Consider the following 20,495-nt stretch of genomic DNA (forward strand, 5'->3'; position numbering starts at 1 on the left):
TACGCTACGACCTGTTGTCGCTCGACCGGTGAACTTTATTGCCCGGATTATCAGCGCACACTTGCCTTGGTAATAGACGGCTTCTCTTCTTTCTAATCCATCCATCCATCTTCTCATACGCTGCTTCAGTTATTTTTTATAGAAAACAATGCCTTAAACAGCACACGGATAATTTTAAGCAGTGTAACAAAATTAAGTTAAAATAACAAATTAAATATGCATGTAATTTTTCCAAGTCAAATAAATATAGAAAGAAAAGCGTTATCGAGGAAACAGAAGCGCTTATGTATTCCAGATATAAAATAATATTTTATTCGTTCAACAATGGAAAACGATATCAGTACAAACATATTGGGCAGCTTTCATCATCGAGAATCATCTACAAATCGTTATCATCGGTTTACCCCGTCCCACGCGTGCCCATTACGTCATGTTTGTTTAATCCGCTACCCTTCCAACCTCCACCAATCGGATTATCGTTTACCATAGTGTGGAGCTCCAGGGTGACGACAAACTCCCTCCCTTTAGACAGACAAAAAAGACAATCGCGGCTAATTGCCACGCACACTGTCCGATCACTTGTCACTCGCGATCCAATAGTCGGAGAGCCGGCGAATACCTTCGCTCCTGTTGTTCTTCCAGTCGCGTAGACGATACACGTGCGGCAGAGAAATCGAACGAAGTCGTCTGAACTCGTGAGAGTAGTATCGCGAAGAAAGTGATAAGAAAAAGGACGACGATCCCTCAAGAGTATAGTGCGGTGAAAGTATTAATTAATTGCAAAGTCGTCGCTATTTATTGGCTTTTCCTCCCCACACGAAAAGAAGATTACCCTGATGGTCAGGTACGTGTCACGTGAAATACCAGTGGAAATAGTGTATCTTTTTTATTGAAAATTGTATCGAAACACACACACACACGCACTCACACAATAATAATTGCAAGTGATAAAAATGATAAGATACAGCTCAACGTGCAACGTGAATGTCTCTCACGTGTCACAGATGATTTTTACTGTAAGTTATCAAAACTGAGAGATTTAAGTAAAATATTCCATATAATATATTGCTTTTTTAATTTACATTAATCACATTTTAATTCACATTAATCACATTTTCAAGCTCTTCATGATTAATCCAGAAAGTAAATTTCTTTTAAAAACGGAAATTAAACGCGGCAGGATAAAAGAAACGCGCAAGAATAAAAGAATCGTACGTCCTTAATACTTTTATGTCTACGGCAATCGAATATTTTTAATATATCTGTCTTCACGAAACTGCTCGTGAAATCGGCTTATACAGAAGAAGGTTTACCGCAATCTTCTTTCCTCCACGTTATAACACGAAGGGGAGAAAATGTAATAATATTCGAAACTCTGCTTATTCCACAGATTGAGCGGACTAGTTATTATGCAACTCCTTGGCACCATTACAACTGCATCCAATTTGATCGATAATATCGATGGGGATTATCATAAAGAATGGGTCGTCATGATATATGGTGGACCGCAAGTGGCGTCGCTATTGGCAGCTCAGTCTGGTTACAGATATCATAGCCCGGTAAATTATTTTATTATATAATTTTTATATATAATCTTACAACAAAATATTGGACTGTATTATTATTTTGCATGAAGGAGATATGAGATCGATTAAAAGCATAATATTTGCGATACTCTAAACTATTAATTTATGGAGTTATTTAATAAAAAACTATTCAATATTACAAAATAATTTTCGCTTTATAAATTGACGTTATTAATTTTATATTCTTTTGCTAATAAGTATACATCTTATGAAGAAAAAAATTATACATTATTTTGCATGCGTCACTGTTTAATGAACACTTAAAAATAAATTGATTTTATACGGAGATTATCTCGCGAGAAAGAAAGATACTCTGTTAGATGCCTGACATATGGCGTGCATTAAGTCGCATTAATAAAGCTAAGTATTTGAAATTATATTATAACATACGTATTAAAAAAATATTTAGTTATAAATACAAATCCTTACAGATATTATTTTCAGCTTGGAGCTAAATATTTCCTTCGATTTGATTCGAAATTTTAAATGGTAGATAATTAATTCATCATTTATTTTTCATATTTATTTATATACATATTATATATTTATTTATATACATATTATTTATATACATATATTTATTTATTTTATATATACACACACACACACACATAATTTTTTTTATAAATTACTTTTTTAATTTAATATAATATTTAGTAATTTGTTTGATTATCTTATATATAAAACAATTATATAAGAGAGATATTAAAGTTTAGTTAACTTTAATAATAAATAATCTTATTTCAATCTCTTTCAAAGGAATGTCTTACAAACTCTTAAAATTTAATTATTGTAATGATAAATTAAAAATTAAGAAATTGTATATATATATTAAAAAATATTTCTTTAAATTTTTATTAAAAGAAAATCGAATAGAATAATTAGATAGAAGAATTTATATAAAGAATTTATACATGAAATGCCCCTAGATATGTTCGAAATATCTTATATAGCATAAACACGTGGATGATTTTATTCAGCAACAACTTTTTTTATCTCCAAAGATTGTCCAACTATTTTTAAAAAATTCTTATCGCCCCTTCCTCCCTAAGAAACATAAAAGTTAAACTACAATACTCTGACGAGAACAAAAAGTTAAACTAAAATTGGGCGTTGTACAAGTACCTAACAATAAGTTATCAAGCAATTATTCAACTTTTAATTGCATCCCAATCTCAATGTCTCTCACTTTATGTATATTGTTAAAAAAGATACCGATATTTTTCGCACACAAACTTATTTCTTAACTCGGCAAATATTCAATGAAAAAGAACTAATCTCTTTAATTAACAGTGATAATAAATACATAATGAACACATATTATATTGCAGATAGATTTTCTAAGTTTTTATAAATTCGATAATCTTTACTAGTAAAGATTTATTACCAGTAAAAATATTTCTCGCAAAGACATTTCTGTTCACCAGAAAGATGACGAGAGGGATGTTTTCTTATGTCAAATAATTTCAATATTTACCACAGAAGAAAGTTAATAAATATTCACACCGCAATGTACGTAGATGTGGAAATACGTATGGATGAAAAGAGGTCGATCCCGTGGACCGGCGGTATTTCGCGAAGGCCGTAAAAAGTATCCCAATTTCTGCAAAAAGTTTTCGTCCTGTGGGTCTCATTCGGTTCGCAAATACAACTCGAGAAAAAGGGATATTCGCCGTCGCGCCGCCGAAGTGAAGGAATTTTTGTCTCAGCCAAGGGTCTTTGAAGAAGGGTATATTCACTTTTGTACACGTATATAAACTTGCTCCTGAGCCTGACCGGGAAGCGTGAAACGTGTTTCGGCAGCAGCTGATGGGAGGGTTGGATTGGCGGCTGCACCAAATCGTTTCCTTTGCCATACGGATGACTGCAAAGAGATTATCCTTGTAAGCCGGAGGCCTCTCACACGAACCATTTGATCGTTCGTTCATTCCGTTCCGTTCGCGTCCGCCGATGCTTTTGCAGCTCACAGACATCTCGCGCGGATCTTAGAGCTCGGTGCTGCTTTGCAAAACGAATTTCTCTTTCCGCCTCTCTTTCCCTTTCTTTCTCTTTCTTTTTCTCGCTGTGAGAACCCCAGAGAAAATATATATCGGCGAATAAGAGCCGATATCGTATCTCTTTCCCTTTGACAAGACCGTCTCAGGCAATCGCCTTATTTTCATCCGTCGCTTCGGATGCTCCCCGCAATTTCCGATGCGTAATATTGGAAGACGTATGAGGAGAATCAGTAATACAAGCCCAATCTTTCGTAGGAGTATCTCGTTAATCGTGCGTTTAACTGAACAGCATACCACAGCATGGTTTTCATGCAAATTTATAATATAATTTGAAATATCTTGCTTTTTCGTCCATACGAAATAATCCATCAAAGTTCAAATAATTAAATTTCGAAATGTTTACGTAGATCCCGAAAATAACAATTAAAATTGATACATACGAATCAAAAATTTTTTAGATTTTGCAAGAAGAAACAAAAATTCCTGTTCTAATATGATATCACACACTATAATATTTTATAACACAATAAGATGATTGGAAACGTAAAATTACAGAAATTTTGTAAAAATTACAGTTGCAAATAAATACTTATTTAAAATAGAATCTAATATTCGCAAAATATAATGCTTGCTAAAGAAATAAAAAATTCTCAAACTTGCGAATTAAATCCATTTGCAATTTTGACCGTCTTAAAAATATCTTTATATAAATCTTAACGTTTCTGTATACGATAAATCGAAAACGGAATCGCAGTTACTAAAATACGTCGTCTAAATTCACAAATAGTGGATATGTATGTATAGTTATCGTGCACTTTACACAACGAGTTTTACCTCAACATGTTTGGGAGGAAGTATCGACGGAAAGAACGATATCGTATCTTTTCCCTTGGCTTTGACGAGTGCACGAGTGCACGAGTGCAATCGATGCTTTCCATCTGTCTCACGATACGTGGTTTGCGTCGGAAACGCCAAGTCATCTATTTCTGAAGAAAAAAAAAAGATAAAAGATGCTTCTGCACAAAATAGCGTTTTGAAAATTATTTCCGACGACAATCAAAATGGAAAAAAATAAGATTTTTTAAAAAGCACGCATTTTTTAATAATATTGCTAATATTATTAGAGAACAGTCTCTTTATCCTATTATAAAAAGATATAATATAATTATATCAAATATAATCTAATTAGATAACGATCACTCATTTAAATTAACTCTATAATCAATAAAATCATTTGTAACGGAAGATTGATATGATTGTTTACTTGTACACATATTTTCTCTGATTAACAGCGTAAAAGCAAAATCAGCCTAGCAATAAATCAACTTACAGTCTCATCAAAAAGTTGCAGTTACAGATTAAGTAATCTTTGTTTATTTTCTAATTTAATAATTATAGAGAAAAAGCAATTAAATTTATATTAAAATAATAATTAATTCTAAGTATACGTTTAAAGAAAAAAGAAACAAAATAAAAAAATAAGAGACTTATTATTTACTTATTATTTAGCATATAAATTTTTTTCAATATAGAAAGTTCATTACAATATGATATCTGATGAATATTCTTACAATTAGATTTCTGATGTGTCAAGCTGTCATTACGCGCGTCGCTTCATCACGGTGTGCGTTTTCTGCGCACGAGGTTTATACTCTCGGTAAACATATTTTTCAATCTCGACGTTTCCCTCTTCAGACGTGATGCTTTCAGCCGAGAAACTGCAAGGTACACGCGAGAGGAAAGCACCATCCGTGTAGCAGTTCTGCAGCTGCTTTGCAGAGCACGCGGTCTACCGCAATCCGCAAGCGAGCGCGATATGTAAGGTTGCTCTTAGGCTGTTTGTAAACGCGTATAACCGTCGTAGCTCTATGACATGCAATTATTTTATATAATTAACTTCATTCGTAACGACCAACCAAGACTACAATAGCCGCGATGTTAACAGGCCGAATAGAAAAGCGAGTGCACTTTAAAGAGACTTAACTACATACGCAGAAAGTCACACAGGATGTTGTGATTAGTATATTATAATTATACTTTATTGCACTATTATACATTAATTATAAACATCCGATGTACTTCAATTTATATGAACGAACGTTCGAAAGAACATACAATTTATAGCAATAATAACTGATGCATCTGCACAGACAGCTCTTATCGTAGCCCACATTCTATAATACAAAACAATAGCGACATAAATTAAGATCACACATAAAGCTTTTCTTGAAAAAATAATTTTTTGAAAATATTACATTTGTGCCTCACAATTAAAAATAACGTACAAATTTGTGTAATAAGACATTTACATCATCTCTCTCTTATTGCATTTATTTCTTATTAAAAAAAATTCTGAATCTCTCGAGAAACGAATCCGATGTCGTTTATCAAAGTAAAATGCATGAGTCTCACTATTTCGCGCGTAACAGTGACAGAGAGAACTGATTGCAAGTTTCCTGGGGTGTAGTATGAGGCTTGGCATCGTCGATTTGGCAGAACATAAATAAGATAAGGGCAATTCCCATCGGGCCATCGTTCTTCGATGACGACAATAAATCGCGACTGATATTTCATTGATACACCTTTAGACCTAGCGTGAATTTCAATTTACTTTGCAAATCTTAATTAAAGATGGAATGTTACATGCGTGCTGTTTATATTACGTAAATATCGTTTGCAGTATATTTACTCATTGCCTCGCTTAATTAGCTCTTTATTGACAGGATATTGAACTGACTTACTGTTTAAATATAATCGATTGCATTTTATAGATATATCTATGAGAAGCGTTAATATCATCGCGTCAACTAGCAATGTAATTATATTCATGTGTTAAAGCGATTATAGTTATATAGCAATTTATTAAGTTGTCAGAATACATCATACGCAACTCTGTGACATTCGATCAATGAGCAGAGATGGCAATAATCATCTTATAAATCAACCGGAATTTTGAAAGTTTCCCTTTCCCTCGCTTGCTTCACATTATCGTACATCTTACGCACAATCTTGTGTTATATAAAGGGCCAAGATTGCTCAATCAAGCTCGGGCTTCAGGGCAAATGGAAATTCGGTTATCGAGAATCCGTTATGGAATAGACGGAATGAATTTCCTGACATTAATTTTCCTGCCGATAGACAGAAATCGTTTCTTTATTTTAGAAGGCAAATATAACAGCTGTGAATGTTTAAGGAGACAAAGAGAGAAAGAGAAATAACGTCATCGGAATAATAAAATGTCGTAGTAACATCTATTTCATTTAAAATACATTAAAATACTCGTTAAATATTTTATCTGTTAATAAAATGTAATTAATCTTAAAAATCTCTTTCTCTCTTTTATATTATATATATTATATGAAATAGATTTTCTAAAAAAACAATTCTTATGTATCTATCTGGTATTTTATAAATTTGCCAATATTTTGATGTAAGTCTCTAATAACAGTATAAATACTTTCCAAAACTTTAAAAGATTTTTTTTTTATAATATCCTTTACCTGCTATAAAATATAAATGTTAATAAACTAAGAATTACGATCAACATAATGTTTCGAATAAGAAAAGAACTGTGTTAAGTAAAACCGTGTTAAAACGATTTGTGAACTATATATACGTAGTTCATGTAATGGTGGTATTTTTAGACGACTTATCCAACGTGGGTATTAATGACGTTCGTAAATTATCGATAACTACCGATACGGTACTTTGCTGATTCAGCGTTTTGCAATAATTGAAATAAATGGCGTGGCACCCTGCTGAACGCTATAATGAACTTCCCGTTATGTCGGTTGACAGATGTCACAGCGATTTGCTATCCAGGGCTTGCCTTTGTTAGCTTGCTCTCTTTCTCCCTAAAAAGATTTAATCTCAAGGTGAATCCGTCCACGCTGATATTCCGGGCTTAATAAATATTTGATAGCATTCCATAAATCACCAGTAATCTAATTTTACGTAATTTATGCAACGCGTTACAGGTTGCAATTTGGTTGTAAAATCTGATACACTCAGACATAATTAGTTAGACATCATTTTAATAACGTTTCAATTTTTTTTGCCTATTATTCTACAACTTTAATGGCTTTTCAATATCATTAAAGTTATATACATGTAGAAAATACTGAAAACTATGTCAATCGTTTATTTTAAAGGTTTCAAAAATATTGCCAAAATCGATTCATATAAATTTATGTTCGCATCTCATTGAATTTCATAATGCTCCCAAACTGGAATCATAAAATTTCCGATACGTGAGCGGCTCTTACAGATCTGAGTAATTTATAACAATTTTGCTCGTAATATAATACATGTATTTATTTCAAGAGTTTTCTAGAAAAATTAAAAAATCTAAACTTTCGTAAGGTGCTTATTAAGTGAATATCTGTCAATAATTATTTCAATACTATTATAGCACAACTACTCTTGCCAATATAAATAGTTATTAGATCTAATGTGATTTGTTTCGAACGTGAGGATAGAATCTATAATCAATATAATATTAATTGGTTTAAAATAACCGAATGAGATCGATTGTATGAAACTAGTTGGAGCTCTTTGATCAAATTCACGTGATACTAGTTATAGCGTTGATTTCAATTAAAACTTTAACTTTGACATCGACTTCGAGATGATGAAGTTTCAAAGGTCGAACGCATTAATGCAATTTCTCCTTGCTTATACACGCCCGTTGCAATTCAACTATTATACAGATTGCTACATGTTTGATACTTTCCCTGCCTCTTTAAGTTTCTTAACATCACTCTTCGAAACATTCAAAACTCTTAAGAAGATATCTTTTATTTAAAAAAAAACATATAGATAAATATACTCGAGAATAACTGTTTCTAGAAATGCAACTTCGACACCGCGTTTCTCGAAATGTAAATATCAAGTACTCTAACTCTGTGTCTTAATACTGTGTACATTCGTTTACTGTATATTTGGTGAATCCACGTTCAAAGGGACTTGGAACACTGTTTCGCAAATAATCGTTTATTTTACATCAAGAGAAATATGTTTGTAAAAATAAAAAATTCATGTGAAATCTAAATGTATTATGTATTCAAATAATTTAAGATCTTAATAGCTACAGATTTATCGCCTTTTAACAAATTATTTAATCGTTACACGCAAGTTTATTTTCCAAATATAAAAATTAAGTTTACGGCAACAATGTGGCCTGCTCGCTTATTCACAACGTATATCTGAATTTACAGTATTATTGTCAGTTTAGGCGTTTATTGCTATATGTCATCACGGTTGCGTGCATAAGCACTTGCCTAAAGTGTGAGTTCTGCTAGTTTGCACGTGAACTTGTATACGCAGAGCGGTGGAAACTTCTACCATCTGCTGAATTCAATGCATGTAATTGAATTTACAGTCCACAAGTACCAGACATCGTGTAATCCCAAGTAACACATATTCCAGAATGTCATGGGCCGCCACTTACAACTACATTCAGCTATTAAGAAAAAAGTTGCACGTATTATCTAATGCGATTCAAAATTTAAAATCTTGAAGCCTTAAAGTAATCTTGTAAAAATTAATTAACAGATCATCTTTCAAATTTTCTCTTTTTGATTATACGAGTACAAATATATATTATTAATTAAATATAATATTTCGAATGCATTATTTATGAAATTTGTTATTTACTAAGATAATTGACAAAGATGAAATATATTTAATTAAATTTAAATAAATAAATAAATAAATATGTATATATATATAAAATAAAGATAAAAATATCAATTATCACTAGTCTTATTTAAAATAATGTTAATATATATTCATAAATTAACGATATTTAAAATTTATTATCACAATATATTTAGAACTCCATAACAATATGTATAATAAATTCACATATTTTCAGAGTTTCATACTTTCTTTAAACTTTCAACTGTATGTGTGCGTGTGTGTGTGTATATGCATATGTATGTATGTGTGTATGGATATTTTAGCGAACTTGTAATCGATTTTTCATTAGACAAACTTTGATTGAACGCACCTTTTTTCGGAACTTCTGAATTTTCGCTATTAAACATCTTGACAAGTAAGCTTAAAATTCTCTCTATAAATACAATTTATTTATAATTTATAATATAATGAAAAAGAAAAAATTTTTCGTTATTTATACCTGTATCTCTTTGTTTATCTTTAAATCTTATAATTCAAGAATTACTGATATTGATCTCGATATCAAGATTGCTTGCATTTTTATAAAATAAATTTAATTTTATGTATAAACTGTTGTAAAAAGTTATTTTTTATCTGAAGATTCTATGATAAATAAAAGATATGATGATGTTCAAATATTAATTTCTTAGATTAGACTCAAAATAAAATGTAGAATAAAGTTTTGGTAATTGGTATATATATTTTTTCACTTTATATATATATATATATAAATTTAATTACAATTTTTAAAAATTCTTTATTTTAATAATTTGAATTTGAATATATATTTCTGTTAAAGAAATACGAATTTCAATGTGTTTCGTAGGAATCGTTGGAATGGTTTGTAAAATTTTAAAAAGAATACACGGTAGACAAGACATTGTGTACAAGTGCACATAACACACAATGCGTACACACACTCACGTATACATAGAATATATGGAGAACGCGGAGAATGCTCACAGGAATCCAAGAGACGAGAACGAAGGTGTGCTCGGGAAACATCGACAAGGGTTGCATAGTGGGCACTGCCAGATGAAGGGGAGAGAAGGATAGAGACATTAGGGTTTTCATTGGAAACTGACGACGCCTGCGGGAGCTTACGGGTGCGGGATTACGAGAGACAGTTGGAAATCCGATCAAAACAAATGGACTGCGAAAATATTTCGCCTCTCTCTCTCTCTCTCCCTCTCTCTCTCCCCCCCCCCCTCTCTCTCTCTCTCTACTTCTCTCATCTTCACCCACGCTTGCCATTCGCCCGGAGGGGGTTATAAGCGACCTGCCGCAGATTTTCCTGTATCTATACCGAACACAAGGCGTCGTCCCTTCGAAAGCGAAGCAGTCGAAGGCGCAATCTGAATACCGATAAAACGGATCACCCGTTGATCGCGAAATAATGACCGGCTCTGATTTCTCATCTCTATCTGTCCTTTTTTTTACGCAGAAACGTTTTGCATACTCGTACATTCGCGGAAAATATTACGGTTGATGGTGATGATGCTCGAGTTACAAAATGTCTCGGCGCGAACTTAAGACGATTGGATAGGAAATGTTCAGAACGCGGCAAGGATAGCATAATCCTTTTCTGAGAGTCTGTATCGAGAAATCGTTAAATGGCGAGGAAGTCGGGCAAGATGCAATTGAGCGAAACTTTACTACTCGGCGAATAGCCGAGTGATAACAGGATGTGATAATGCAACGGTGCAAAATTGAAAATTTAATTTAAACAAGTGTGAATCATATTTGTATGAACTAATGTAATTAATATATTAAAGTATAAAATATAGTATATATAAAATATAATATATTAGCATAAAAATTGATTTTGAACAATAATATTAATGTTTTTTTTATATATATATATAGAGCATTGACTTATTCAAATAAAAAACATAAAACTTTTTCTTGTGAAATTCGATCATTTTTTAAAAATATCGATGAGAATTAACACATATGACAAATATCGTATCAATGTCAAGATATCAGTATATAAAATTTTTATTAAATTTAAATTAAAATTTTATTAATAAAACTCACTTCAAAATATATAAAAAAATATCGATTATTTATTTGCATCTCTGATTAAAATTGATTAACGCGATTCTTTTTAAATTTTAGAAAGTTTTTTTTATTCCTTATGACAAATAATTCCAACTCTTTAAATTTATTAAAAATGAATACTACACATATATTTATTTCGTATACAATTCCTGAAATATGTCTTACATATTTTAATTATTATATTCTCTATAAATGAAAACATACAAAAATGGATGAGATATTGAATTACTTGATATAAAAAAGTCACATAAAAACTTGTATACATATTCCTAGCTAACGTTACTGCATTTCACGTACATCAGATTAATATTGCGATTAATATCATGGTAATACTCGGCAATAAGTGTAATATTCGCCCTGTCGTTCGCTGATTACAAAGTAATGACGGTCTCCGATTTTCTCTTCATGCTTCTCTCACGTACATGTTCGTGCAATCCTTCCAGTATGCATCTTTTGGACCGCTGTGCTTACCGATTACGACCGAAGGGGAAGAGAACCATTATCACGTAGTCGACGAATTCGAGTTTGAAACGTTTTCACATGCAATTTAAGAGAAGCACTCGCGTGACACTTAAAAAGCACGTGCTCTATCCGTCGAGCACTAGTTTGCGTTAAAAGCATCGACCTTGATGTTGTCACTTGTTAAGGAGTTGAAAATGCGTTCGCATAAACGTGCCAATTAAAAATTTTTCTTTTTTTTTTAAAATCCTAGTGAAGAAGTTTGCGAAAATTACATTAAATCGTAAGATTTCAATCCCCTTCACGTCTACAAAGTTGAAGTTACTTTGAAATTTAATTATTTGTTTTAAAAATAAAAATTTTTATCTCAAAATCCACTTAGAACACATACGTATATATATCTTACATGAAGTTACTTTACTTTATCTCTGAAATCATTGACAATCAGCCAAATTGAAAAGATTCAAATCAATTTTTTTGATGAACTCGAAGTTGAACAAATTGATTATGAAAAAGGGATTGAAAAATATCACAATTAACATAAATTGCTTATTATGATAAAGCTTATTATATAATTTTAAATATTAATATTATTATTAATATATTATTATTATTATTAATGCAGCTTTATATATTGCAATATATTTTATTCATTTTCTCTTTCTAATTAATTACTTGACAAAAAGATCATCAGATCTAACAAATGATTTTATTTACTTGTATGTAATAACAAATTCCTATGCGTTTGTAGACCTAGTTTGCAAAAGTAGAAACGTTTTCCATCAATCCATGGATCGTGATGTAGAATCCTAAATGCTTAACGCAGCGTGCATGGCATACGTGATCACGGATACGCAAACGTGCAACATTTATGCGCCGCTGTATTGAAAAGTGTATCCCGCCGGATATTCACTAGTTTATCAGCGCGTTCAGCGAAGCATTTTGACGATCAAATTTATTCCTTCTAACCGAATGCACAACAGATATAATAGATAGTGGATTAAAGGATTTTTGCTCACGGTTGTATGGGGTTAAGAGGATAGCAGACAAAACGATTATTGTTTTATAATCCCAATGACCTGAATATTTCTTTGAATTCTGCCGTGGATATCGGTCGTGTTTGATGTTATATCCAGTTCAGGAAAAGTGAAATAAAAAAAACTATTATTTTATATCAGCAATTAAAATATATGTATGTGTTAAACGATTTAAAATGTTGTTCGAGAATAATTTGACGATCAGCTGATCTCTCGAATTGTCACCACAAAAAGTCTAATAATAATAAATATATTGGAATGTTTCAGAAAAATGTAGAACACAAGCTCAATATTAAATTGTATCATAATAAATAATATTATAAAAATAATGGAACATACAATGCAAAAATTATTTAAAGTAAAAAATTACAAACAGTAAATTAGGCACAATTGTATTTATATTGCAAATGTATATAATAATATAAAATGTATATAATAACATACATTTTATAAATTTCATGTATTAAAATTATAATATTTAAAATCTTGACTTCTCTCCAATAAATTAATTATAAAAATTAATTTGTATATATATATTAATAAAGTCTCTCGTTGCAGAAAAGAAACAATAATGCATCGATAATTATCAGGAGAGACAGTCACAGGAAGTATCATGAAATAGGCAGTATGTATCTGATGTTACGAAAATATAGTTTGTCCCCTTGCACGAATGACGCCCAGTTTCCTACCAGGTGGTCTCCCCCTCTCTTACATTCCCCCTTGCACTATCTCTGTCATATTGCTTGCGCCATGCGATACGTCACATCGCGTACGGATGCTATACAAAAACGAAGGCCACGTGACACCATGGATAATAATAACGTTACACACGTGCGATACCCCATTTAGACTTTCGATAGTTCCCCCTAAAAGAGAATCGCTCGATTCACCAACTGCTTTCGTATGCTATCCTGATCGCAGCGTCCCTTTTACTCATTCAAAGGGCGCAAACGTCGGGACGTCTAGTTTTACTCTCACCCTAAGTCAATGAAGGGTAGTTTAACCCTTCGATGTGCATGAAATAGATACATATTCTTCAGATGCAACATTCTGAACATTTCAAATATATTAATTCAAGTATTGAATGTAACAATTATATATTATTTTAAAATTTATATTAATTTATTATTATAGGTCTTTTATCTAAAATAAATAGTTTTTAATTCAAATAATAAGTAGATTTTGTTCAATTATTACCTATCATATAATGTTTATTTCTATTTTAATTAGCTAAAAGAAAGATAAAGATTAGCATACATAATATTCTATCTGTGATAATCAATATATAATATCGCATTAAATAAATCTCTTTCTCAACTTGTATAAATTAATAAAAATGTCGAGAGAAAGAAAGAGAGAAAAAGTTAAAATTTATGAAAGAATGTTGGTAAAATGTAAATAGAAAAACAAGACACATTTATAATTTTATAAACTAAATATATATTTCAATATTAATCTACGCTGATGAACATTGAGAGAAAAGGCTATAAAATGATAATAGAACGAATGGAAGACTGGTGCTTTAATACTTATTTAAGCAAAAATTTAAATAAAGTCTCAATTTGGCCTCAAGTTCATTAAATATGCAGTGCATATCACTGGTCCTCTTGATAAATTTACATGTAATGGATCTCCTCATTCAGGTTCGCGGATTCAATGATACATATATATGGCTTATGGATGATAACCCGAGCCAGAAGAAAAGAGGAAATCTTCGCTTAACGAAGGATCTTAATGCAAATTCCAAGGTAACTCCTTCATACCTTGCACGAACGTTATTTTATGATCTTAAATAACGTTCTAACTGCAGAACTTCAGAATTATTAATTTTTATAATTCTTTTTTTCAAATATCACTTGCGCATGCATAAAAATGACAATATATATTCTTGTACCTATAAAAATGATATTAATAGATATTTCTGTACAAAAATTAATAGCATGTCATATATTACAAAATAATATGCGAAGAAAATGCAATTTTCTTAACATAATTCCCATTTTGTCAAGAAAAGATCATTTGGGCGGATCAACAAAAAACTGTAAAACGATTTAAACGCGATTACATCTCGTTAGTCGATCCGGACTCTGAAAAACCTTTAACGAGAGAAAAGCGTCTGCAATTAAACACATACGAAGCTGCATCAAATGCCGTTAACAGGCAGGAGGAAAATTACAATGCTGCCCATAGAATATTTAATGACGAGCTTTGGGATCAAGAATGGTACCTGGTAATAATGCTTTGCACGTTTTCTCAGTATTATTCACTAAATAATGTTCTATTCTCAGATTATGCAGAATATGATAACAAAATCTTTTTAAGATAAAAATAAGCTGCAAATATAAAAATTTTAATTATATCAAAAATATGTAATTTTATAAAATAAAATTTATAATTTGCATAAAATATTCTACATTGCAAAATTCACATAAACATTTCAAAAATTCGAATTTATTATATTTCAATACATTTAAATATATCAAGCTCGAAAACATTATTTTGTATTATAACAAAATTAATTATTTCGATACGTCGTTGTTATTGTTATCATTACATTATTAAAATTCTGAAATTTTTTTTATCAATTGCCATAGCAAGGTACGAAGACCGAAAAGGCTTTGCCGAAGCTCGACTTAAACGTCCTGCCTCTCTATCGACTAGGGATAACTGGTCGCGGAGTGAGACTTGCTATTCTCGACGATGGTTTGGAATATAATCATGATGATCTGCGGAGCAACTACGTACGTAATATTTGCTTCGAGTTTTCCTTTCATCTCATAGATGACGAACCATGTAGCTCAAAGATTTGTTTTCGACTTTAGAGAGCATTATTCCATTTTCATATTTATGGTATTGTGTTACCTATTATTATATTCTATACTATATATTACATATATTATGATAATATATATAATATACATTGCATTGCATTGCATTGCATTGCATTGCAATTATATGTATTACGTAAACAAATATATAAAAAATTTGATTTATAAAAATAAATTTTGAAGAAGTTTATATGAATCTTATAATGTTATTAAAATTTACACATTGAGGAGAATAGTAAGTTGCTTCTGCAAAATAAAAAAAAAGAGATATTACATTATATGTATATGTTTATCTTAGCTTTATTTATTTTATCATTATAACATTTAAATTTAGGATGCAGCTATTAGTTACGATGTGAATGAAAACGACAATGATCCTCTGCCAAGATATAATGGTAAGATAATACCTTTACATTAAATTTTTCTTTTTTATAATAATATAATAATGTAATAATTGATAGTAAACTATAAAAAAGTATTAATATTAGTATAATATAATGAAATTTAGAGAAATAACTTTAGAGAAATAATTCTCTTTGTTAATTATATATATTTTATTATGCATTCAATTAATAAAATAAATATAAATTATTCACATATAATTTTAACTCACGATAATGTGCTCGTAATAATTTATACGTGACTTAATAATTCCTGTGCGGTCGCACATGGCACTTACGATACAATATATTGGTCAAACTATGGTACTAGGAACTACGTGATGTAAACGTGTTAAACTCTCGAGTAAATTGCGGTGTATCGAGGAGTAAAATGCACATTTGGTAATGCATTTAAACCATAAACTCTGTCGATGGGTCGCACAATTAGTTTAAAACTCGCCTGCAGAAAACTTTATTCTCGTTGAAACTTTCAGGCCATCGTAATAACTTTGATATGTAGAAAAATAAATTTTATGCAATTTGCGCAAATTAAATTATTTTATTTTTCTAATCTTAAACAATTTATTATGTCTGATTTTCAATTTAATGTTACTTTGTGCTTTTATATTTTATATACTACTTTATTATATATTATGTTTTTATTTTTTTTATTAAAGTGTTTAAATATCAATAATTCAGAAGAATTAGATCTGCATTTACATTGCAGATACATTTTTTAATTAAAATTATCTGAACAAAAATAAAATGAAAAAAAATTAAATTAATTGATATTTATTAGCTTATTAATATATAGACATAATAACAAATAATGACAATAACAATGACTGTATTATTATCGCTATTGTTTTACATTTGCATTCCATAAATGTTAAAACATAAGATCGACATTTGTAACTCGGTCATTCGAATAATATAACAGTTACATAAGAGTTCAATCGATAAAATTTAATAAATAATTTATACACTCGTAGAGAGAGAGAGAGAGAGAGAGAGAGAGAGAGAGAGAGAGAGAGAGAAGTGTTAACGTGTCAATATTAATGTAATTCTCATAAAAGCAGATCAAACATAATCATTTATTTCGTTCTAAAATCGAAACATTCAGATGTTTATTCCATATCTTTTTTTATTTAAATGTTATTTATATAGGTACACAAACTAAGATCAATTATGCAATATGTAAATGACCTCACTTTGATTGCTACATGTTTAAGTAAAATAAAAATTAACAATTATTACTTAAAACATTCTTAAAAAGTATTCTTTAATGAAAATAACTTTTATCTACAAGAAGTTTATAAACGAAAAAACATGATAAAGATCGAGAACAACTTATTAATACTCCTTTATTTTTAATTCTTATACTATATGTACAGGGTGACCATTGGGAATGTGTCGAAAATAAATGTTTATTACTTCATAATGAGTAGGTCGAACAAAATGAATGAAACGCCATTTTATAGAAGAAACTTCTCAATTTTATTGCCATATGTATGAAAAAAATATATATAATATAATATATATAATATTATATAATATTATATAATATTATATAATATAATATAATATTATATAATATATATAATATTATATAATATTATATAATATTATATAATATAATATAATATTATATAATATTATATAATATTATATAATATTATATATATAATATTTTAATAATTTAAATAATATATTATAAAAAGGGGTAAAAATTTGCTTGTGCACATGAACTAATGATAATTTTACTTGCTAATATATTCATTGAGCCAAAAATGAGCTTCATGTGTAAAAATAATCTATTTTTCATCGAGTTTCTTATTTTCAAACATGTTAGTTTTATCACTTTGCAAAATTAAATTCGTTTTACCATAGCTTTCGTCGTTAGCAATTGATGTGTAACGATTTTATAAGGATGCAGTTTGATGACATTTTCACAATCTTTCGGAGAATTTCTCTTAAATTCATGACCTGAGCAATTTTACGAATCAAGGAATTTGGATTTTCTTTGAAATACTCTCTGACATCATCAATTGTTTAATCCGTTGGAACGATATAAGATGGGTCGAGTAAATCATGTGTACGATCAATTCAAAGTGCTCTACATTCGAAAATTATCAATAATCCTGCGAAAAATATTGAAAAATAAAAAAATAAAAAATCTCAGATTATAATGTGTAGGATAGATTAGATTATGGCACGATTTCAGGGAGAAAATCTTACATATCTTCTGTAGTATAGTTTCACTTGAAACTTTTTTAGATTCATATTTATTACAGAATTCACGATATGCCTTAGTAGATACAGATTTTGCCTCTACTGCAGAAGCCCTCAATATGAAACACTTTTTCTTTAATGCTTAGCGCATTCATTACTCGTGAACTGAATTTTACGATGGCAAATAAAATTGACAGGTTTCAAATATTGGACATTAGTGTTTTAAATGATCGCCGAAATCAAAGAGAGGAAATATAATCGTTTACTTAACACAACCCCAGTCTTCCTGTATTATATATATTATACATACAATATCGTTTTAACTAAGTAAAAGTAAATGTTTAAGTGGCTTGACTTCTCATTGCATAGCTATGTTCAATTGTATTTTTATCAATCGATATTACTACTGTTCGAAAGTTATTTAAGCTGAATTTTAAAACCAAGTAAATGTGTAAGCGAGATCTTGAGCTCTCCTGGCAGGTATTCCCTGTAGAGCATGTTTAATTCTTCTACTCGTGCACCAGCGAACCTTGGCGAACTTTACTGACCCGATTGAATATTATTGTTTCACAAACGTATTAGAAATTCAACTGCTCCTCAGGGAAAAACGCTCACGGCACCAAGTGTGCTGGCGAGATAGCGATGGAAGCCAATAACCGAAAATGTGGTGTCGGTATTGCCTTCGAGGCATCCATCGGCGGCATCAAGCTCCTCGACGGCCTAATGAACGATCGCATAGAAGGCGAAGCTCTAAGTTATAAACAAGAACTCATCGATATCTACTCAGCTTCCTGGGGACCGTCTGACGATGGAGAAACCTTGGACGGACCCCGCAGACTCGCCGTCGAGGCACTCAAACGCGGTGTAACAAAAGTTAGTTTGCTACCAAGTTTACTTTTAATATTTCAATAAAAATCTTCTCCTTAATAAAAGAGTTTATAGCTGTAAAAATAATTTAGATTTGAAGCTCAGGAAACTGGAACAAATAAAATAAATTGCTTATAATCAGCATTTTATAATCAACAACTTACAAATACACAATGAGATTTATAATCAATATTATTGAGTCCACAGATCGATATTATATTCTTGCCGAGTTTTTGATACCTTCTAGAAATTTTCAAAAAAGAGAAAGAAAATGTGAACTTTGTGAGACTTTGTAATCGAATTGGATTGAGCGAATTGACTTTAAAATGAAACAGACTGTTTAATATTTAAACAAGCCTTTAGCTGGACTAAGCGTATTTAAACCTAATTAAAATGTAACTTCAACTATGTTGCCCATGACGATCGCTTTTTCATATAATAAATTCATACAATATAAAAACTTTTTTTGTTTCTTTGACTTTTCTATTTACTATATTCTATAAAATTTCAGTTATCAAATTTTTTCATATCTTACGATAACTATCTGCAAATTATGTACGATTTACAAATACACAGATACGTTTAGCAAAGCAAATGTCTCGTGATCAAATTTATTCTTACTTGTTAATAAATTCATGATTGTAAAATTTGTGCTCGAAAGTTTGATCGAAATTAAAGAGAATTAAGAAATGAATGAAAGAAAAATAAAGGATGACTCAACGTAACTGAAATAACTGAACTGAAATTCATTCATGCCACAATCTTTCTTTGTACGCCCTGATTTTAGATTTTATTATCGAAGTAAATCTATTTTTTACGATTACACAAAAGTGTGTCGACTTTTAATATTATCGTTGAAAAAAACTGACTCTGGTTGTAAAAAGAGATATTAGTAAGACGCTCTTATAAAATGTTCTCTTTTCTCATTTCGTACGAAGATTAAATATAAACGCGCGCGCGAGAGAAAGAGAGAGAGAGAGAGAGAGAGAGAGAGAGAGAGAGAGAAAGGAAGGGAGAGAAAGAGAGAAGAGTTAAAAAAAATTTCAAAATGAGAGAAAGACCTAATTTTATAGCATATTTATATTGTTATGAGTAATTTTTTATTATGAATAATTTTTACATAAAATAACATATATAATATATACATATAACGTTGCATCTTTTGACAAAATTATAATTTGCATTCTGAAATGTAGGAATTTTTAAATATGTATAATTCATACATTCCTCTTCTTTATCCTTCTTTTCTGTCTTTTATCTTCCCACAATGCATTTTTTATGATTTGCAAATATACACTTCTATGTAACCCGATATAACGTGAAAGTTTCATTGCCTGGTGAATAAATCATTTTTTGCTTGATATTTCTT

The 20,495-nt window shown here is 30.3% G+C and overlaps 1 protein-coding gene across 1 annotated transcript in view; it reads left to right on the forward strand.

The window, feature by feature from the left end:
- Positions 1 to 571: 571 nt before the first annotated feature.
- The window catches only part of LOC145969842 (neuroendocrine convertase 1), a 28,199-nt gene continuing 8,275 nt past the window's right edge, over positions 572 to 20,495 (forward strand). The window contains exons 1-7 of the mRNA XM_083096120.1: positions 572 to 844; positions 1,391 to 1,559; positions 14,463 to 14,567; positions 14,834 to 15,049; positions 15,414 to 15,560; positions 15,982 to 16,042; positions 18,861 to 19,132. Coding sequence (XP_082952246.1) covers positions 837 to 844; positions 1,391 to 1,559; positions 14,463 to 14,567; positions 14,834 to 15,049; positions 15,414 to 15,560; positions 15,982 to 16,042; positions 18,861 to 19,132 — 978 coding nt within the window. The 5' untranslated portion in view covers positions 572 to 836. The remainder of the gene's footprint in view (positions 845 to 1,390; positions 1,560 to 14,462; positions 14,568 to 14,833; positions 15,050 to 15,413; positions 15,561 to 15,981; positions 16,043 to 18,860; positions 19,133 to 20,495) is intronic.

The sequence above is a fragment of the Camponotus vicinus genome, unplaced genomic scaffold, assembly GCF_025532165.1.
Source record: "Camponotus vicinus isolate PSW18456_S1 unplaced genomic scaffold, iyCamVici1.0 SCAF_4, whole genome shotgun sequence".
Classification (NCBI taxonomy): domain Eukaryota; kingdom Metazoa; phylum Arthropoda; class Insecta; order Hymenoptera; family Formicidae; genus Camponotus; species Camponotus vicinus.